This window comes from Camelus bactrianus, chromosome X (assembly GCF_048773025.1).
Source record: "Camelus bactrianus isolate YW-2024 breed Bactrian camel chromosome X, ASM4877302v1, whole genome shotgun sequence".
In the NCBI taxonomy this organism is placed as follows: Eukaryota; Metazoa; Chordata; class Mammalia; order Artiodactyla; family Camelidae; genus Camelus; species Camelus bactrianus.
Window position 1 is genome coordinate 92,343,186 of NC_133575.1, and position 22,495 is coordinate 92,365,680.

The window sequence follows — 22,495 nt, forward strand, 5'->3', positions numbered from 1 at the left end:
TCCTCCACCCCAGTGCACATGCACACACACATTCCCACATACCATATGCTATGATAACCAGTGACAAGCCACTGGTTGCTTTTTTTTTATGTCATGGGTAGAACCATAACTGCTTTATTTCTTGAGAACTTCATAGCTCCTCCTCTTGTAAATGTTGACCTTGCTTGCTAAATATTTAAAGTTAGGTTTTTCTTTATTCTGTTATTGTGCTTTGATTTTTAAAAGCACATTTTTAATAACTAGTATACAGTCTGTGTCATCTCTATCTTTTGTAAATATCATCCTGCTGTATGCTATCTGTAAAGTCATACTCATTTTATTTTGAAAAACATCTGCTTTTGGATCCTTCTCAATGCACTTATTCTAGTTACCTTGTCAAGCCCAGTAAATATTTCATTTTCATTACTCTATGTACATTTAAATGTTTAACTCTTACAGTCTAGAGCCTTAAGGTCTTCTGGCTTTCTGGTTTTGGCCTTTTTGTTGGTCCATAAACAGTAGCAAATTAATTTCAACACAAAGATGGTAGACCTCTATTTCTACACTTTTATAGGAAAGTAGAGAGATTCTGAAGAATGAGTTTCCTTCTCTATCTGTAGCTGAATTTTATTAACTGGCAATAATTCGCAATCTCAAAGTCATAGTCATTTGCCAAACTTATTTTAGGTCTTATTGCCTTGTTTATTCTATTCTGAGAAGTGGAATCAGAGTCAGGGGTGATAGGTTACACAGTCTGAGTTCACAGGAAGACTGTCCTCTTGTAAAAGAAAAGCAGTCTCCTTAAGAGAGAGGATGAGGGAAAGCTACTTCCCTCTTCTTTCTGACGGAATCCTGGCCTTTCTCTTTATTGCAGACCCCAAAACGAAAGTCTGGGTCTCACCTTGTGCCTTATCAGCACCATGCCCTGCTCCTGTAGATTCATTAGTAGTCATCTTCAAAGTCGACTGTTCATTGGAAGGTGTCTGGCTACAGCTGTCTCTCACGGAAAACCCAATGCTGTGACGACCAATACCAATCGATCTTCTTTTCCCACCAGATCTTACAGTATAGTCAAAAGGAAATATATTTAAAGGGAGATTTTCCTTTCTCTGGGTAAAAGGAGGAAATGAAATTCTCCTATAATCAGGCATATTTTCCTCTGAAGTTGCAGATATTGCTTGAGAAGGTGGATTTTCTCCTGTAGAAATACTGGAGAGGCTCCAAGAGAAGTCAATCTGAGTTCCGCACTTTTGTGAGGAGGTCTTCTGTGTGGAGATCGGTTTTCTTTGGGGCCGGCCAAGCCTGTCATCAGAAAGATTTGAGTCACCTTGAAGTCCATACCCCTTTTGAGGGCTAAGTGTAGGTGTTAAAGGAAAGTCTGCAGATGACTTCTGGTTGGCACTGCTTCCTGTGGTAGGCTTACTGTTGTTAGAGGAAATCTTCTCCAAAGGGGTGTCTGGCATCTCAAAGAGATCTTGACTATAAAATAGATTTGGAAACTTTGAACTTTGTTGCTGTTCCTTTTTTCCTCCAGATTTCATCTGTTCAGTATTTGAACGCTTTATCAGTTTGACAGGCAGATGCACCTGAGTGCCTGGCGCAGGCTCCCTGACGGAAAAAACTGGTATGCTCTTTTGAGTGCAGGGAATGAAATCATCATCACTGTCGGAAAAAGAAGGGCGAAGATACTGTTTCTGGTTTACTTTTAGTCTTGCAGAAAGCTGTTTATTTTCTTCTCTTAATTTATTCCTTTCTGCAGTGAGCTCGGCAATGAACTTCATATTTTGTTGTTGAATATCATAAAATTCTTGCTGTAGCGTATTCCTGTACGTTTCATTCATTGAACAGCGGTCACATGTTTTGGCCTTTAACTGATCTCGCAGGTCAGTGATAGTGGTATTCAGTACTTTCTGTTGCTCCGTCAACTCTTTAATTTTGGCTGTGGAGCCCGTCCGCCTTCCATCTGCCAATCGCTCTTTCCTCAAACTAGTTAGTTTCCCCTGTAGACGGAGTAGCTCTTTGTCGTGGAGCTCTTTTAGCGTCAGCCAGGTTTTTTTAAAATTGTCAGAAGACAAATCACAGACACTAACCTGCATTTTATCTCTTGCCGAAGACCTCCTACCATTTCCCTTGTCACCTCCACCCACATTCCCTGCCTGCATCTTGTTTTCTTGACTGGGACCGGGAAACGCCGGAGATAGGCCGCTGCCGACAAAATGGCGGAAGGGCTCCTGACTAGGGCTGGGCCTCGGCTGAGACTTAACTGCTTTTACAGACCTGCGAAGTGGCTTCAGGGCCCAGGGAGGGCGCGAGGGTGGCTTGAGGATGCCTCGAGGATGGACAGAAGGCCCCGGTTTGAGGGCAGAAAGGAGGCAGAAGCCTCTTTTTGGTGGGACGAGCCGGCTTGTGGGAGAATGAAGATGGCGCCTTCAAGCCTCTCTGTGACGAGGAGCCGGAAACCGCAGTGACTTATGGGGGAGCCCCAGTCCTCTGAGCTGAAAGGCACTTAAAGGCGCGCGTGGATGGGGGGAGACCGGAAGTCACTGCTCATTTTATTTTGGAAACAAATCTAATTTGACCCTATTTTAGCATCTTTATTACTGATGGTTAATATTTTGTAATTCTTGAAACTATCAATACTCGTGGTCTTGAGTAAATTGGAAATGAAGTTAAAACCCGCACACTCCTTACCCCTGTCACCCCTCCGTTTAGCCCACATTGCTTAGTGGTCCATCCCTATCTTTAGAGGCTCTGGCTGGGCTGGCAGTTACGTCATTGCTTTTGCTTACGCTTGCGCTTGCCATCCCTACTAGCTTTTTTAATTTAGAAGAGGATCTGCTGACACCGTTAGCTATATCTGAATAGGATAAAAAAAAAAGAATGGAAAGTTAAGTAGGGGCAATCTTCTCCTTTAAAAAAAAATCTCAATGAGTGGGTTTGAAGTAAAAAAGAAAAAAAAGGAACAATTCAAAAGAGAAGTATATGTGACAGATTTAAGGGACATTTAGATCTGAAATAGTTGTTCCATGGATGTGTGTGTGTGTTTTCTTGTTACCAGGACTTCAGAGTTTATAATCCAAAGGCAAAGAAAAAAAAGTTATATCTTGTCCTCTGAAGTTTAAAGTTCTAAAACTTTTTGGTTCACAGAATCCTTTGAGTAGCAGGCAAAGGTGTTTGACCCTCCTTTTGGAAAAATGCACATAAACGCACCATCTTGCTTAAAATTTTAGGAAGTTCATTAAAAACCCCAAGTCCGCTTCCCTTCTTCTGTCTTCAGGGATGATACGAAGATTGGGATAAGCCACACAAAAGAACGTTTACAAAATAAATAAAAATAATTGTTGAGGTTGAAATAATTACAGGTTAAATGATCTATTTGGAATTAATTCAGAAGAATATAGTGTGTGTATTGGACAGTGAGGTGAGATGAGATGGGACGGGAGGATATAGATGAGACAATTGGCTGTGAGTTGATGGCTGTTGAAGCTAAGTTACTGGTACTTTGGAGTTCACTATGCTATTTGCTGAAATTATTTCAAAATCTAACACTATTTATTCCATTTTCAGATACACTGTTAACTTACTGGAATAAAGTATCTCCTCAGGAGCTCATAAACATTCTCATACTTCTAGAGTAAGTTATATTAACTTATTTTCATAAGCTCCCTTTATTTGAGGCAGCTTAATTTTTATACATAATAAAATGTTACCTTTTTACTGTTTTCAACAGCTTATTTGCTAATAATGTAGGAAATGTTAAACTATTTTGATAATTGAGAGGCTGACATACAGGGTCTTCACACAGAGGTAGAAGAAAAACATGGAGATGAAATACTTGTGATATTATAGAAAGCTCTAGCTAATAATAGACCATCTTTACAGACCATCAGGAGTCTTTCTGTGATCCGGAAGACTAGAATTGGCATCAGCTGTCCTAAATCATTCATTTAGAGCAGATGCTGGCTTAATGGAGCAGCTTAAATGACTGGAATTTAGAATTTGTACTCTTATGTACAGCTGAGTAATTCTACCCACTTCAGAAATGCATATATATGTATGTATATATATATATTCTCCATTCCAAGGCACTTGGGGTAAAAATCTAGTCTTTTTCCTAGGTGAAGGTGGGAAGTTGTCCTATATTGTATGCTGAGCTATTTTTACATCATTATTGAAAGCTAAAAGAAAAAATGAAGTGTAAGAAATTTTTAAATAAATAATACACGTATATGATATTGTATGTGCATGTCTGCCAAAACACAGAGGATAATCAATGCATAAAAATTTACTAAAGTCTTTCAAAATTTTGCAGAAAATGTCAGCAAACAAAACAGCAGTTAAGATTTTTTTTAAAAATTACTCTAATTATATTGAAATATTTACTAATGAAAATATGTGATGTTGGGGATTTACTTCAAAAAAGACAGGAGATAGAGAGCAGTGGGCTTGTTCAGGGTAGAAGTTAAGGAAGAATGGCCATGAACTGGTCATTGTTGAAGCTGGTGGGTGCTGGGTATGTGGGGTCTAGTCTGGTATTCTCTCTACTTTTGTTTGAGATTTCCAATACTAGAAAGTATTTTAATGCCATTATAAGAATATAGCAATTGCACCAATTTTTAGGGCTTAAGAACCTTTTTAGGTGTTAATGACTCCACTAGAGACCTTTGCTATCATACACAAAGGATGATTTGCATTGACAGGTTTTTAAAAAATATGTCGTTAGAATTGTATATTGAAGACATGGGGCTTTTGAGAGCTGATGCAATTGTAGCAAATAAATGTAGAGATATATAATATGGCAAGTAGGTATTTGTATATTTATTTTTGTATACCAAAACATGCATTATTTTAATATGATTTTAAATAGGCCATTCTTTGTAACACATGAGTTTTCAAATGTTACTTGTTAAAATGCAAATTATGGTGATATCTTACTAACATACTATTGTTTTTCTTTCTAGAGTGTGTTTATTTCACTTTAGATATATGGGGAAAAGAAACATAGCAAGGTAATTGCCATAGCACTGCAATTTCCACTTTTTCCCTTCTCTTCCAACAGGGGGCAGTCTTAATCATGCCATGTAAAATCTAGACTATTCATTTTGAGTTAACATTAAGATATTGGTGATTTATTTAATGTGTCTCAACTCAGAGTTGAAATTAAACTAATGTGAACAGATACATTTTTAAAAGTTTTCTAAAGGGTAATGGCTAGACTGATATGCAGAGTTTCTGTTCTAATCCTAGTACAGATGCTTGTCTCTTCTGAAAGATGTGAGAAAGGGCTAGATCCAGGGGAAGGCAGGAAACCTTAAAGTGAGGCCAACTGTAAGGTCTGTACTTTTATCTACAAGCTATCAATACTCACCTCAGTTCCTAAGGTAAATAGAAATCCCCAACAGTGATTGGGACATGCATTATATATTATCTATTTCTTCTTTTTGTTGTGTAAGTCTTAGTGAAATAAATACTTAAGAAAACATTTGAGGGACCCTAAGAAAAAGATTGTTTGCTTACTTCAGTAAGATATATTTCAGGGGTAGAGTTACTCATTAAAGGAACTCAAATAGAATTCTTTTTTTAAGTTAAATCCCATGACACTTCCAAAAACTAAAGAGGCAGTTTGGATGGGGTTACTGCTGAGTCTCTGGGACATCCTAATAATTCAGGTGACGATTTCCACTGTCTTTTCCCAGCACTGGGAACTGGTTTGGAACTGACATGGTAACTATCACCATGAGTCTTAACCTCGCAGATTCTGCAGGCCCTCCCTCTCTGTTTACTAGAGCATAAACAAACACTCTTTTTCTTCCTTAGTTCCTGTACTACCTGGTTGTCATTTTTAATGGAACCTTAAAATGAAAGGAAAACAAAGAAAAATGTGCAAATTCTAGCAATTGATATGTTCGTAGAGTAAAAATTTCTGATCCAAGTTTAACTCAAGTCCAGAAACAGATTAGATAGGCACTCATTTTTGAACATCTAACTCCAGAAATTCTCCTCGCCTCATTTCAACTCTTGGAGTATCCCTCTCACTGTTTTCTCTGACTCTTGCCCTTCCTTACCTCCTGAGAAAAGACTGAATCTTATTGGAGTGTTGTCCACTTTCCTCTGATACTTTTGAGGAGGAGGGAGGTAAGAAACTCTCCCTACATTTCTTACTTATATTCTTGTAGTATAAGCTATTTCAAATAGCTTATAAGTTTCCAGTGATGCCTCATTTAAGTTAAAGTAATAGTTGGTAGAATATTGAACATTGTACAGTGTTTCTGTGGAAACCTAGTCATTTATTAGTTTTAAAAATCTAACATCGAGATATATTATTGGAGTACTCCATTTTTAATTTTAACATCTATTTTAGGGTGCATGATGCCTGGCTGTCAAAACACTTTGGAATAGACCGAAAATCACAAACCATGCCAGCTCTTCGAAACAGATCAGGAATAATGCAGGCCCGGCTTCAGCATCTTAGTAGCCTGGAAAGTTCATTTACACTTAATCACAGTAAGTGAAAATGTGTGTAGGGAACCCACTTGAAACATACATGTAATGCTATTTAACCTTAAAGAAGTATTGGTTTAAATCATAAATTCGATTGGAAATGATTTCACATACATATATTTGCATACCTCTGTCTGTTTATGTACAGTCATTTCAGCTTATGTGAATATGGAATGAAATATGCATGGACTTTTCAGCAGTTTTAGGTAATGGTGGGGTTTTTTTCTTAGTTCAGTATGGAGGAAATTAAATTTTCCTATTGAGTTATTGTTCTTATTTTACATTGGATACCCTTTATTCCTGCTTTAATGCAAATAATGGCATCTTAATATAATAAGATACATAATATTTGTTTAGAATTACTATTGTTCATTCAGTGCTATTAAGGGATTACCCATGCTGAGCTGACCGCAGAAATCAAAGAACTGTAAATACTATTTTGACAGAGGTGTGTTTCACACAGGCTGAAGTATTGACAAGTTGAATAGGACAAGGAGGAACTAGAGGGCTATATAGATGGAAGCAAGCCTCTGAAAAGCAAATATTAATACAAAGTCGAAGAGTGAGAAAACTTTCATTTCCATACAGTCCTCTGGAGGTTGCAGAAAAGGCAGCCAGCAGAACTGGCTTTGCAATAAAGACTAATATTAAAAACAAACGTCTTGAGCAGATAGATCCTGAGCTAATAGACTCAAGACCTTTTTTTAAAAAATGCAAGTCTTAACAGCTTTCAGCTTTGCTTTTATCACTTGTACAAAATATAATGAACTTACGTCCTTCAGTTGGCCCAGATGCTTTGTTTTTCTTCTTTTTTGGGGGGGGGAGTAATTAGGTTTATTTATTTAATTTTTTTAACGGAGGTACTGGGGATTGGACCCAGGACCTTGTGCATGGTAGGCACGCACTCTACCACTGAGGTATATACCCTCCCTCTGTTTTCCTTGTGCTTTAGAAACAAGTCTCATATCATTGGCATCACTGAAAACATCTGGCCATAGGGCATCACTGTGTGTAATGTAGCTGCGTTTCTATGAGTTTCTCATTTTTGCACACATAATTAGCACAGCCTAAAATGCCTTCTGTGTTATTTCTTGGTTACATCACCCCTAGTTCATCACTGAAATCTTGTCCCCAAAGAAGTGGGCATCTAATTACGTGTTGTAGAGCTGTTGATACAAAGCTGAAGTAAAAGTCAGAGGACCTGATTAACCCAGACCATATTTGATTAAGGAATAAACACAGTGAAACTCACTAGGTCTGCAGGTATTGAGAGCCGGCTTTCTTCTTGCTTGTCTCTGTCTGAGTCTTTGGGGAAGAAAATCATCCAGGACTGTTACATGAATCTCTGTGTTGGGCTGCTTTAATTTCCTTTTTTTCATCCCAGGTTCGGCAACAACGGAAGCAGACATTTTCCATCAGGCACTTCTTGAAGGCAATACTGCTACTGAAGTTTCCCTAACAGTACTAGACACCATATCGTTTTTCACCCAGTGCTTCAAGGTAAAAATGAAGAGTTAGAATTTAGTTGGTATCACTGCCAAGAAAATATTACACAAAAATTAACTAGTCAGAGGAAGCCTAGTGGAGTATAAAAGCCCCCAACGAGCAGTCAGGAAACTTGGATGGCGGAGCGAATCTGGCTCCTGTGTGACCTTGGGAGATCACCGAGACTCGCATGCCACATCCATAAAATGAGGGGATTGGACTATTTTGCTCTTAATTTCCCTTCTCTTTTATTTTCATGTTTAAGAACAGTTTTCTTTCACACTTTTTTGGGGGGGCAATTAGGTTTATTTTCATTTGTGTTTTCTTTAATGGAGGTACTGGGGATTGAACCCAGGACCTTGTGCATGCTAAGCACGTGCTCTACCACTGAGCTGTACCCTCCCCCTTCTTTCACACTTTAATGAAAATATCCAGGAATTTTTAGCCTAAATTATGATTGAATCAGTTTGTCCAAACACCCGTTATGATGAGGTGTCTTGTCAGGCTAGATGGTGTCCAGGCAGGCTGGCTGGCTGCCTTCCCTTGTCAGGTGCTTCGTGGTTTTTCTCAGCTGTTTGCCTCCCAGTACAAATCATCATTGCTAGGTTTAAAACAAAATAAGAAGAAATTAAAAGCACTTATCTTGTGGGATTGTTGAAGGAGTAAAAAGAGATAATGGATGTAAGACTGCTTTGCAAAGTAAAAACTATAATAACTATCATGTAAGGTAACACTAATGGGAGAACTCAAAAGTGAAAACTCTTGTTGGCTTTTCATCTGAGTTCTACAGATAATTTTTTTCTTTTCTTTCCCCTTCTCTAAGTAATTCAGTTAATTGCTTCAGCCCTCCAGATTTACTATGGAAACCTGGCCTGTGCTTTTCAAAGAGGCTTATAAGGGAAAACTGAATTAGATACTCATAAGAAATTGGCTGCAGCATCCCTTTATGAAGTATTAAGTTCGTTCTGGTTACAGTGCAACCCAGATACATTTTTTATTGTGCCAGTAAGTAAGAAGGACACTTGGTCTCAAGATTTGCATTGTATTCCTTCCTCCTATTCAGATTTTTATTTATTTAACAGATACATCTCTTGGTAGATGTCAGGCACTATCTTAAGTGCTTTAGAAATATTAACTCACTTTTACATTGTGGGACTGGAGGTGGAAAAGGAGAGTGACTGCAAATAGGCACCAAGGATCTTTTTGAGGTGATGGGAATGCTCTAAAATTGGGTTGTGATGGTTGCACAATGCTGTAAATTTATTAAAAGTAATTGAATCGTATACTCAAAATAGGTAGATTTTGTGTTATGTAAATTATACCTCAATAAACTTCAAAATACAAACATGAACTCACTTTGAATCCTCATACTAGCTGTGTGGTACAGATACTGTTATTTTTCCCATTTTAAAATGAGGAAACTGAGGCTCACGGGGAAGTTAACGTCACATAGGTGGTTAGTTGCAGAATTGGATTCAGATCTAGGCCAGTTACTACATGCTTGGAAGAAGACTAAGTTAAAGAGCCGGAAAGATCTAACACCATTCAGGGTTTCTAGCTGTCATTGTTACCATTAGATCTGTCACAACTTTGCATATTGTTTTGGTTTTTTGTTGTTATTTTTGGCCAAGTTGTAACCTGCTAATTAGTTTCTTGAGGAATAGAGTAGGGCTGGAAATGTTAACCAGTCATTTTTTTTTAAAAAGGTTCACAAACCAATAGATATTTCTATACAATTTGTTGTTTCTCTTATATCTCTCTTTGCAAGGAACATTTAAACAATTTACATAGTCTGTTCAATTGTGATACCTGTTATTATCTCTACTTATAGGGGGTTAATTTGTCACCAGTGGCTAAACATATCTTATACTAAACATACTTTTAAAAGCAAATTAGATACAAAACAGAAACAGACTCACAGACATCGAAAACAAATTTATGGTTACTCAAGAGGAAAAGTGGGGATAAATTGGGAGTCTGGGATTAGCAGATACAAACTACTAGATACAGAATCGATAAACAACAAGGTCCACTGGAGAGCACAGGGAACTATATCCAATAGCTTGCAATAACCTATGATGAAAAAGGATATGAAAAATAATATATATGTATAGCTGAATCACTATGCTGTACATCAGAAACGAGCGCAATGTTGCAAATCAACTATACTGCAATAAAAAAATAAAAAGTAAAAGCAAATTAGATAACAGACTTTTAAAGCAGAATTGATATTTTCCTTAATTCTTGTGTTACTTAGTTTCCTTCGGAGAAATACAAAGGCTGGTTACCTTGTATTCATTTTTAATTTACTGATTTCTTGATTGAGACGCCGTTTGGTTAGGATAATAGAAAATACTCTTCCCATACTCGTTCTGTATTTACTGGGTTATACTGGAAAAAGAACTTTTTTCATTTAAAATGATAGAATTAAGTATAGATTTAGTTTATATAGTATTTTGAGATTTCCGAGTTGAAAGATGGCACACATGTTTTTAGATTATGTTAAACTTTTAATTTTTCTGCAACTTTCAAGCAGCGGTTTCATAAACAAGTATTGGTAAAGTCTGTTCTCTCATTCTAGGGTGAGCATCATAAACTATTTCTGCAAAAAAATTTTTTATGTTTTGTAGAGCCAACTGTTGAATAATGATGGCCACAACCCGTTAATGAAAAAAGTATTTGATATCCATCTTGCTTTCCTTAAAAATGGGCAATCTGAAGTGTCACTGAAACATGTCTTTGCCTCACTGCGAGCTTTCATTAGTAAGGTAAGGAAAAAAAGCTTTGTAGCTGCTATTGGCCTTGCTTCAAGACAAGAAGGAAAGAGGAACAAGGATCACTGTGACAACTTATACAAGCCTCAGATAATGAAACCATCATACTGCCTTTGTAAATATAAATACAGAACAGCAAGACACATAACGAGGGCCTGACCATGAAGTCCCTAAAAACAACATGTGCTTTTTATTTTGTGTTGTCATTCCTTTTCTTTTTCAGTAGGCTCCTTTGAAGAGTGTCATCTTAAAATAACCAACTTTGCCAGTTTTTCTTCTCTTTTGCTTCTTTTGAAGTATTATCATGCTGAAGCTATACAAGCTGTGAATGCTCTCCTGTGTAAGCACTTTGAAAGCAGAGACCAAGTTTTATAACCCCAGGGCTTTGTATGGTATCTTGCAGATGGTAGGCACTCAATACATGTTCAGATGAATGAATCCTTCCTTTCAATACTGATTGTATCTGTGGGCTCTAAATTTTCAGGCCATTTACCTCATCTAAACTAAAACTTCAGACTAGGGTTTTAGGAATAAATATGACTGAAATGGATAGCACAGATTTATTTCTGGTCCGTTTTTAGTAGCCTTTGACCATAATAAAAAGTACCACAAACCAAGATGGAGTTAAAATTAAGGAAAGACACAGTCTAGGCCTCCACTCTGGTATGTATAACTCCAATGAGACACAGAAATTCAGTGAATTGATTTGTGTAATAGGATAGCTAAGCATGGAAAACTTTTTTGTCATCATTATTTGTATGGCAACTTATTGTGTTTAATTGATACAGAAATTAGGTGGATTTGAAGATTGATTTTTAAATTTCCATTCTTTAATACAATTTTGTGAATAAAGAAATGGAAAACTGAATTCAGTACAAGCATGTTACAAGAAACTAAGGGAAAGTGACTCAGAAATAATTCATTTAACAAACAGGTACTGGGGAGATACTTATTGGTATTAGACACTGGCTCAGGGATACAGTCTGAGAGCTTATTGTTAGTAGAGGGAAACACACACAAAGATACATACGCATTCACGCACAGCCACGAATAGCATTAGCATAAAAGAAGTCTATACAGAGAACTGAGGATGAACAGGAGAAAGGAGGGGAAACATTCTAATTTAGCGTAAGTTTCTTTGCAGCAGTGAAGTTGTGATTTAGTACGAACTCAGCAAGAGATAAGACTGAAGAGGTCATTGGGGACCAGATAATTGTGTACTCATCTTAGGAGTTAGATTTCATCTTTTAGGTACCAGGGAGCATGGAAGCAACATAATTAGATTGTTATTAAGGGAGAATTGGTGCTGGTGGGGGAGAGTAGGGGAAATCTCTTTAAAAAGTAGTACATAAGCATATTCTCTGCCCTCATGAAGTTTTTAGTCTAATAGGGTGGGAGGGGGTGACAAAAAACCAACAAGTAAATAAAATAGTAATTGTAACAACTTCTAGGAAGGAACCAAGGTGCTGAGATAGAGAATAATGATTTGTGGGAGTTGCCTTACTTTACACAGGTTTGTCACTTTTAAAATGAGACCTGAAATGTGAAAAGAGGCCCACGGTTTGCAAAACTCGAGTAAGAATATTCTAGGGAGGACACGCATACGCAAAGGCCTGAAGCTGGGATCGATCTTGAAATTCCAGGACCTGAAAGGCCCAGTTTAGCTGGAACTAGTGAATTAGGGAGATCATCAGCATACCAGTGGTAGCTGATGCCATGGGAGTGGTTTAATTTCCCCTGGAGAGTGTGTAGAGGAAGAACAATAAGAGTACCAAGAGCAGTATGTTGGAGAAAAACCACAAGGAAGGGGTAGGAAGAGGAATCTGTAGAGGAGATGAGAGGGAACAGTTACAGAAGTAGGAAGGAAGACAAGAAAGAAGGATATCATGGAAGCCAGTGGAAAAGAGTTTCAGCATTATTCTGAGGTACAGAATGGTCTAATAAGATAAGCTAGAAAGGAAGTCCATTGGAATTGGCAATTATGAGGTCATTGATGATTTTGGTCATTGCCCACTCACAGAAGTGATGTAGGTAGAAGACTTATAGTGGATTAACCACACGACAGCTATGCCCTCCCTTACACCTTTGTTTTCATACTAGAGTATCTTGCCCAACAAGATTTGGTTTAATCTGGAGAAACTATTGATGAGATTTCTCAATTGCCAATCAGAAAACAATCATTAAATGTTCATTATCTGCATAGCATTGCATTTGGTGTTGAGGTGGTAAAAAGAAGTTAGATTCCTGTATAATATGGGTTTAAATTCAATATTTCTGAGAAGTCATTTAGAAAGAGTGGCCCTCTAGCTTCACACTCCCAGAAAAACATCCATTGTGGACCCTGAAGCAGCTTCTACGTGCTTGTCTAGACACGTAAGCGTAGGAGATTGTAATAAGCCGATCTTATAGTTTATCTTCCACAAAGCAGAATACGTTCTCAAAGTAGCAGCCACTTGCCTGTTTTGAAGATTAAATAGTCACTTGTATGTTCTTTTTCTATGCCCAAATGTATTTTAAACACCAGCATTTATGAGTAAGGGATGCACAGGTTTATGTTTGTGTGTGTACACTTCATCGATACCCCATTTTATTAAAAGATTAACCTTATTTGCTGAATGGATTCCTGCTGTAATTTTCTCAGCATTTGGAAGTTCATAACATAAGGAACTGTTTAAATATAAAGCAAAAAAGTAATGCAGATTGTCCTTCCGATTCTTAAGGCCCAAATTGAGACGTGTTAATTATTCATCATTTCAGTCAGTCGTTAATCCAATACATATTACCGAGAAACTACTTACCTTCTTTTCCAGACCTCCATGAGCTCTTATTGGATCTGTAGCAGTTTTAGTCAGTACCTGACATTTTTGTAGAGGCTTGTATAGTGACTGGAATTGTTCTGTCATTGCTACACGCTAGTCTTTATGTTTGTAACTAGTTTGGGTTCTCTAGAGCAGAGCCCTAGTCTTATGTTAATTTTGTATCCTCAGAGCACCCAGCATAGTTTTAGTTGAGAATAGAGTAGGCACTTGATAGTTGATTGATTTTTATGATTGGGTTTTCAGATCCTTGTTTATGATTTCCCTGTTCCTTAGTTTCCCTCAGCCTTTTTCAAAGGAAGGGTAAACATGTGTGCTGCATTTTGCTATGAGGTTTTAAAGTGCTGCACATCGAAGATTAGCTCCACCAGGAATGAAGCATCTGCACTTTTGTATCTTCTGATGAGAAACAACTTTGAGTATACCAAAAGGAAAACCTTTTTGAGGACACATCTGCAGGTCAGTGTGAAACCAAAACTCCTCTGCTTTCTTCTATTCAATCTTTAGCCTCTACCTCAAGATCTTGAGCTGTCCAATCCAATACAACAGCTCTTAGCCACATGTGGCCATTTAGCACTAGAAATGCGGCTAGTCTGAATCCAGATGTGCTGTAAATATAGAATACACATTGGCTTTTGAAGGTTAAGTACAAAAAAAGTAAAATATCTCAATTGTTTTGTATTGACTGTATGTTGAAATGATATTTTGGATATATTGGGTTAAATAAAATGTATGAAAATTCACCTATGTCTTTTTACTTTTTAATGTGGCTACTGGGCAATTTAAAATTACATATGTGGTTCACATGATATTTCTATTGGACAGCATTGCCCTGGACATAGGTGTTAAGAGCATAGATTCAGATTCCAGGACTATTACACGCGGTGTGACCTTAGCAAGTGACTTCCTTAGTCTCTCAGTGCCTCAGTTGCTTCATATGTAAAATAATGGTAAATACCCACTTCATAGGGTTGTTGTGAGGATTAAATGAGATGATTAAGTGACAAACAAAACACTTGTTTTTTCATGTTCCAGCATGCCCTGTTAGTAACAAAAAAAAAAATGAGAGAAGTCTCAAGGCTTTAGTGGAAAACATGGACTTTAGAATCAGACCTACCTGGGCTTAAATCATAGCTCAGCTGCTTACTGTGTGACCCTAGGCAAGTTACTCAATCCGTCTTAACTATTTACGTCATCTGTAAAATGAGGCCAAGTATGTTTCAGCTTGCAGGGTTATCACGAAGGTTAAAAATAAAGTATGTGTAGTGCCAGGAACAAAATGCCTAGCACGTAATTGACACTTGGTATGTGGTAGTTGCTATTCAGTGTCTCCATATTTTTTTGCTTATTTGATGGAACAGCTCTGAACTAAACTACAGTTGGGACTTCTTGGCTCAGTAGCCCTCTTCGTAATATGGGAAATCCTTGGTCATATTTCTATGTTCACTGCCGTGGTCTGTCCTATTGGGTTATAAATGGGGAAACAGCCATAAGCAGCTTTTCAGAAATGTCATCAGTAATGTGAAACTCTGATAGAAGTATATTCTTCCTAGAAAAATCTTCTGTATAGTTACTTTTGGATACTAGGGCCAGCATTATATGTTAGGGCTTTTAATATTTGCTTTTATGTGAGGTGTCACTTGACTACAACCTTCCCCCAAACCATTCCTTCAGTTAGTGTGCTAGTCTGTCTGAAATTCCCCATTAGGGTCCATTCTTCTAGATTAAAACATCAGTTCTCCCAAGTCCTTTATTCAAATATAAATGCATTAATACATGTGCAGACTTAGAGCCATGGTTAAGTACTAGTATTAAGATTATGATCTCTTTAATGCTCATAACAGCTCTATAAAGCAGATAATGTTATCACCCTCATATTGCAAATGAGAAAAGTGAGGCACAGGACAGTTAAATAACTTTCCCAAAGCCAGTGAATAGTTGATAAAGTCAAGATTTGAATCTAGGGCAGTTTGACTCAAGAGCATGCACTCCTAGTTCCTATGGTATCTTGTCTCAGGATCAGGGGTAAAGCTTCCAGCCATTAACAACTTAGCGTGAATTATTCAGGCATTCATCTAAGGGAGCCGGAGAGATTACAAAACACCATCAAAGGCCATTACATATACTGATATCTAAACTAAATAGGCCCTAGTCAGAAACAAAGAAGGGAGCTGAGGCGCTGGAGTTGGAAGTCCAGCACGCTGAAAATGGACTAGTGAAAAGGACTGAGATACCATCAAAAAATCTCATTTATTCCCAACTTTGCCATAGCTACGACCCAGCAAGCATACTGAAAGTAGAGACCTGATCACCCTTGTTTCAGTTCACTATTAAAATGGTTTTAGACCTAGCTGTGCCAAAAGCTTTGAAAAGTTTTTCACATCTAATCAAGAAAAGTGCCAGTAAAATTTGAAATTGGAAACCTCGGAAGTTGCTCTTTCAGTAGAGAATTAAAACCCCTCATGTATGAAGAAAATACATTATGATGGAGCTAGGTAGAACCCTTAAAAGAAGCAGTTTAGATGAGTGCCTATGGCTTTAAACAATGATGCAAATGAGCAGCCTTTGTTCAAAAGACATTTGAAAAACAGTGTTTGCTTCTTCCCACAGATAATCATTGCTGTAAGCCAACTGATAGCTGACGTAGCACTAAGTGGAGGATCAAGATTTCAGGAGTCTTTATTCATTATCAATAACTTCGCAAATAGTGACAGACCTATGAAGGTATGTTCTCACTTCAAGTAATAAATCAGAACCTCCTTTACTGTCAGGGAAGTTTACACTCCTTAGAGTTCATGGGATTCACAGCGTTTATCTAGTATGGCGTCTATAGAATGTGAACTTCATGAGTCAAGGCTTTGTCTTGTCCACTGCGGTACCTCGAGCACCTAGAACACTGCCTGCTACACAGCAGATACTCAATTTTAGTTGAAGGGATGGATGGATGACTGTACTGTGTATATACATAGTTGTTACTGATAGGATCTGAATTTTCTTCTGGGCTTGATTTTTAAACTTGCTCCGAAAAGAAATGAGTCCTTTCGTAACAGTTGTTACCATTTCATGAGACTGTTTAATTAAGCATTGAGTTGGAAATTTCACAAAATCTCACTTGCCAGCAGATGAGGAATGGCCCAGTGGCACAGAAGGGATTCATTATTTGATGATTTTCTGAGTTTCAAGAATCGTCTGTTAACTGATTGGGGCTTGCCAGAGATACTTATTGGCAAACCCAAGTCTAAGGCTGTGGTTCTTAGGCACCAGCTGGCTGAGGCTAAGCCCAAGACCCTGACCACCAGTCCTCTTTCCCACCTATATGCTTAAAACCTATAACATTGTAAAAATTCATTTGTTGTTTTGTTGCATGGAGAGCAGGTTCTGATCTTCAGTGACGCATGTGTACAAGGGAAGAAGAATCCTTTGCTGATAGAAAACTTTTCCTCCCAGAGGAATCATCCCCATTCTTGGGAAAGGTCATCTTTCAGCATAATTTGACAAGTTGTGTAAAATCTGGAAAAAAAGCTCACAGTCACAGCATACTTGATGCTTGGGACGTGTCAAATCTATGTACCAAAAAATATTCCCATAGGAATGTTGCTTAGACTGAAAAAAACACTGAGTAGTGCCAGCGTTCTCAGGCTGGGAAAGTTTGCTTTTCAGCCAGTTATTCTGGTTCCTCAGGAGATCGGTATATGCTCCAGCTAATCCCATGAGCACAGAAACAACTCTTGTCATTTAGGACCTTTTACTCACACCCTAAGTGTTTATTTTACCAGTTTTTACCATCCTTAATTCCATGTTATATAAAAGCTGGATTAGCAACTTTTTCAAAGTAAATGGGGTCTGTTTTAGCCCTCCTTGATAGGAAATCTTCATGACTCATTTTCGGTTTTTGGTTTTTTTTTTTGGTCCAACTATTTTATTATTATTTTATTTTATTTCTTTTTATTTTGAGGAGGAGGTAATTAGGTTTATTTATTTTATTGGAGGTACTGGGGATTGAACACAGGATCTCATGCATGCCAAGCACACACTCTACTGCTGAGCTATACCTGCCTCCTTTTCATGACTCATTTCTGAAATGACTTAATTGTATTCTGGTAGGGCAGTCATTACCAGTAAACCCTATTACAACAAGGTATGCCTTTCCCCCAGTAAATGGAATCTCTATTAATATATAAGAAGGGACTTCATGTATATAATTCGTTTTTAAAGAGATCTTTAAAGAAGGCACTTAGAAATGATTTTCTCCACATTTGGTTACATTCACATTGAAAAGCTCCCTAACCTCTGTACCTGTCCCTTACTCATCTTTTTTTTTTTTAAGTTTTTAATGGAGGTACTAGGGATTGAACCCAGGACCTTGTGCATGCTAAGCACACGCTCTACCACTGAGCTGTACCCTCCTCCACTGTCCCTTACTCATCTTTGAATCCTACAAATAATTGTGATTACTCTAGTTAATAGGGAGTGATAGGACTTTTTAAATAGTGCCCAGGATAAAGAGGAAACGAACTTCATGTTTTTGTGGACAAAAACTACACTGAGAGAGGTCAATGATCTCTTTAAACTCTTCAGAGCATTCTGTGATTCATAAATTTTTACTTGCATAATTGGGAATTTTTGCAGTATGGTTTTCACCTTAGTGTATGTGGTAGTCAGTAGGTGGGACAGGTATGCTTGTCAGTATGGAAGGGTGACTCAGATCACTAGCTCTGGAGCCAAACACCTGGAGTGTAAATCCTGTCTCTATCACTTATAACTGCGATACCTTGGCCAAGCTGTGTGCCTCAGTTTTCCCACTGGTGAAATGAATTATGATAGTACTTAATTCATAAGGTTGTTGTAAAATTTAAAACATGTAAAGCACCTAGGCCACTACCTGCTGCATAGTAAGCTGTCAGTTTTTAGTTGTTGTTGTAACTAAAATTATACTATAATAGCAAATTCAAATTACCCTCATGGCTGTAGATGTCACAATAGTGGAGCTGGGGTCCAAAGTCAGTCAGTCTGGCTTCTGAGTCCATGCTCTTATGTATTATGAATATACTGCCATCAAGTTCAGTGCCCTTGAAGCCTGAGCTAGTTGGATATTTTTAAAAGAACTACTTTAAAACTCTTTAGGCATACCAAGAACCAAGAACCAAATTGACCAATAACTGTAACAAGGGGTAAAAGTTGTATGTTATTCTTAGGATTAGATGTTGAGGCTTAGAGCATATCAGTAGTACTGATAAACATGTCTTTTTTTGTTTATTTTGAAATTAGGCAACTGCTTTTCCCACAGAAGTCAAAGACTTGACCAAGAGAATCCGTACCGTTCTTATGGCCACTGCTCAGATGAAGGAGCATGAGAAAGACCCTGAAATGCTGATTGATCTCCAGTATAGCTTGGCCAAGTCCTATGCAAGCACCCCAGAGCTCAGGAAGACCTGGCTTGATAGCATGGCCAAGATTCATATAAAAAATGGAGATTTCTCAGAGGTGACTTCTTAAGGCTTTGTTCTAAACACAGCCCTGCAAACCCCTGGAGCACAGTCTGACGGTTCTTTATTTGTCATCCTTTTTCAGGCCGCAATGTGTTATGTCCATGTGGCAGCTTTGGTTGCAGAGTTTCTTCATCGAAAAAGTAAGATATTTCTGTTCTTAGAGATAGGGAGAACTTCAGTTAGCACGAGAGTTTTTATCTTTGTAGCCTGCAACTATGAATATGATAAGATTGAACTCTGAAAAATATGTTCACCTTTAGCCTCATTCAGTGTTAAACAGAAATTTTTATAAAAGAAAACTGGATTGTTCCTCTGCCTTCTGCTTTCATTAAGAGTACAAGAATAAGTTAAATGATACAGGGCCAGACCTGATGCCCAATGTTTATTTTCCAAGACTGTCTCCCTGGAAAACTGCCACAAATTAAATTCTTCTCAGGGCGTGTGAGAAGCTCTGGATAATATAGATCACTTATTTTCCCCTCATCTGCCTCAGCGTCACCAGCAACTGCCCACAGATTAAATCTCTACAGCCACTTTAGTGCAATAATATCTTGGTATTAAAAAGGGAGGTGGCATATCAGCAAGATGGCGTCCTCCTTTGTATACCCGCCTCCACAACAATCTGGCATCCAACCACAGACAAAAGTGCCTTTGTCAGGGCTGTGGGATCCAGCACCCTATGCCAAGGGACCTGGGAGGAGTTTTGCTCACCTATGTATTGGGTATTAGGCAGACAGATCTCAGTCGTGTCTGTGGACCCTGCAGTGACCTATTAGATGGCTCCAGCCCCTCTCAGCTGCAGTCTGGAGCCTCTGGAGAACACTGTCTTAGATAATCACCCACAGACGAGTGAGCCTTGAGGGAAGTCCAGAAGTCCAGTGGAGAAGTTCCAGCATATTGTTGGAGCAAAAATAATACAAGTTTGAATGCATTGGAGAGGGTAAGAGGAACAGTGTGATTTTACTCATGTTGCCCCTTCTCCAAGGTGACAGAGCTCAGTGACAAGAGAGGGCCTTCTTGCCCGTGATTTCTTCTGCAGGGAAAAGGGAGCATGTGAGTGGGTACCTGGCCTTCCTAGCAGTACAGGATGCTGCCAAAGAAGCCCATTTCTTTCTTGCCCCATCCAGAGTACTGAGTTGTGAACTGAATGACTAAGAGGGGACAGGAAGAGGATGGGAGAGCAGCACATAGGACTTTTAGAGGGCATTAAAGGAACATAGATCCTACTAACCATATCACAGATTGCATCAAAAATCCTACCAACAAGCCACTAGAGATACTTAGCCTGTGGATCCCTACAACTGGCCCATGGGCACCCCCAGTGTTCCATGTGCCTCAGCCATATTCCTACTCCCTCATCCTGTTGCTGGATCTCTGGTCTTTTGAAATTATCCAGCCAGAGGAGAAAAAAGAAAAATGGAAAAAGGTCAAGAATATCTGCATGATCTAAGGGATACTATAAGCAGACACCTTAGAGGCCTGGAGAGCATTGGGTGATACTTTTGAAGTGCTGAAAGGAAAAAAAAACCTGCCAACCGAGAATGCTCCATCCAGCAAAGCTGTCCTTCAGAAATGGACAGATGAAGACTTTCCCAGAAAACAGAAGCTGAAGCAGTTCTTCACCATTAGATCTGTCATACAAAAAATGCTGGAAGAAGTTCTTCAAGCTGAAATGAAAGGATGCTAGTTGGTAACATGAAAACATATGAAATGGATCCATATGAAAGGATAAAGCTACAGCACACATACTCAATGGAATATTATTCAGCTACAGGAATGAAGGAAATCCTGCCATTGTGTCAACATAGGGCATTGAGGGCATTATGCTAAGTGAAATAAGTCAGACAGAGAAAGACAAATATTGTGTGATCTCATTTATATGTGGAATCTTAAAAAGCCAAACTTGTAGAAACAGAATAGAATGGTGGGGGCCAGTGGGTAGGGAAATGGAGTGACTTTGGTCAAAGGGTACAAACTTCCACTTATAAGATGGGTAAGTTCTGGAGATCTAATGTACAGTGCAGTGATTATTGTGAATAATTCTGTGTTGTATACTTGAAAGTTGGTAAGAGAGTATATCTTAAATGTTCTTACTCCCTGCCAAAATGGTAATTGTGTGTGGTGATTAACACTACCCTGTTAATCATTTCACAATATGTATATGTATCAAATCAACAAATACACCTTAAACTTACACAGTGTTAGATATCTGTGTCTTAATAGAGCTGAGGCTGGTTGTGGGAGTGGAGACAAAAGAGTCATGGTCGTAAAGGGCTCAGGATCCAGCAAGTCCAATTGAGGAATCTGCCTGAAAGCTTCCTTTCCAAAATTAATATTGTTAACTGTGGTAACAACTACTTAAATAATAAAACAGTTGAGTTAGGTTTAAAAATTGATTGGCAAAGGACATTGCAAGGAAATCTTCCACTGGCTCTCATAATGGTCAAGCTGTTTCCTTGCAGGCAATCAAATGAGTTAAGATGAGGGCTAAATGAAACCATCTTGTAGGAGTCACATCACTGTGGTTTTGGCTGTGAGAACCATGTTTTGTTTTGTTTTTTAATTCCAGAATTCCTACAGTTAACTATATATCTTTCTTCCCAAACATGGTATGACTAAAATGTAGATTCATTTTATTTATATTTTACATTTGATACTTTCTGTTTGATGCTAAAATTCTTTAGAGCAATCCAAGTTTCTGAAATTGGTATACTCTGGTATTCTCCTTTTAGTGCATATGTGGTTTTAAAATGGAGAATGAGATTAATTATGAAAAAAGGCCCTGTTAGAGGTTTTTACTGTATCACTGGTATGCCTGTGAAATTACTGTAAAAATAAATATTGAAATTGCACACTTGCAGTTCCAATAAACTAACAAATATGAGAACCCTAAACATGATACTAAATAAAGTTTTAGGTGTATCTCTCAGATAAATCAGGTTAATATTACCTCATCTTTTTAATTAGTACAAATCTGAAATAAGAGTTTTATATCTACTAACTATAAACTTATACCCTTTAGATATTGAAAATAGTTAAATATATTAAAATATTTCCTTAGGATTTTTTCACAAGTGCAACGACCTTAAAACTTAAGCAAAAATGAAGAATTACTTATTCCATTTTCAGTCCTTAAGCTTTTGAAATATAACTATAGGGCTGTACAAAATAGCAACTAAAACATATAAATATTGCTGTGGGTTTTTTTGGACATTAGCTTGAGACAGCTAGCTTGAACACCAAACAGTGTGACATGATTCAACAAGTGGAAACAGTGCTTTTAACTAATCATTTAAATATTTCATACTACCTTCAAGGTTTTTCTTTTAGAATTTATTCTTCATAGAAATTAAAGAGCCCTTCCCTGAGTAGGAAAAAAAATGATGTTTTGCATTTTCAACAAAAAATAATGTTAAATTTAGGAGTTTACATATTTATTTATAGGTGCCAT

General features: G+C 37.9%; 1 protein-coding gene across 4 annotated transcripts in view; it reads left to right on the top strand.

The window, feature by feature from the left end:
- The window catches only part of DOCK11 (dedicator of cytokinesis 11), a 169,813-nt gene that overhangs the window by 115,371 nt on the left and 31,947 nt on the right, over nucleotides 1–22,495 (top strand). For all 4 annotated transcript variants that reach the window (XR_012504693.1, XM_074359257.1, XM_074359258.1 and 1 more), the window contains 9 exons: nucleotides 3,547–3,613; nucleotides 4,941–4,988; nucleotides 6,341–6,483; nucleotides 7,865–7,980; nucleotides 10,596–10,733; nucleotides 13,832–14,014; nucleotides 16,166–16,279; nucleotides 18,824–19,039; nucleotides 19,127–19,184. Coding sequence is in view for 3 of the 4 variants with exons in the window: in XM_074359257.1 (XP_074215358.1) it covers nucleotides 3,547–3,613; nucleotides 4,941–4,988; nucleotides 6,341–6,483; nucleotides 7,865–7,980; nucleotides 10,596–10,733; nucleotides 13,832–14,014; nucleotides 16,166–16,279; nucleotides 18,824–19,039; nucleotides 19,127–19,184 (1,083 nt within the window). In the remaining variant the exon portion in view is untranslated. The remainder of the gene's footprint in view (nucleotides 1–3,546; nucleotides 3,614–4,940; nucleotides 4,989–6,340; nucleotides 6,484–7,864; nucleotides 7,981–10,595; nucleotides 10,734–13,831; nucleotides 14,015–16,165; nucleotides 16,280–18,823; nucleotides 19,040–19,126; nucleotides 19,185–22,495) is intronic.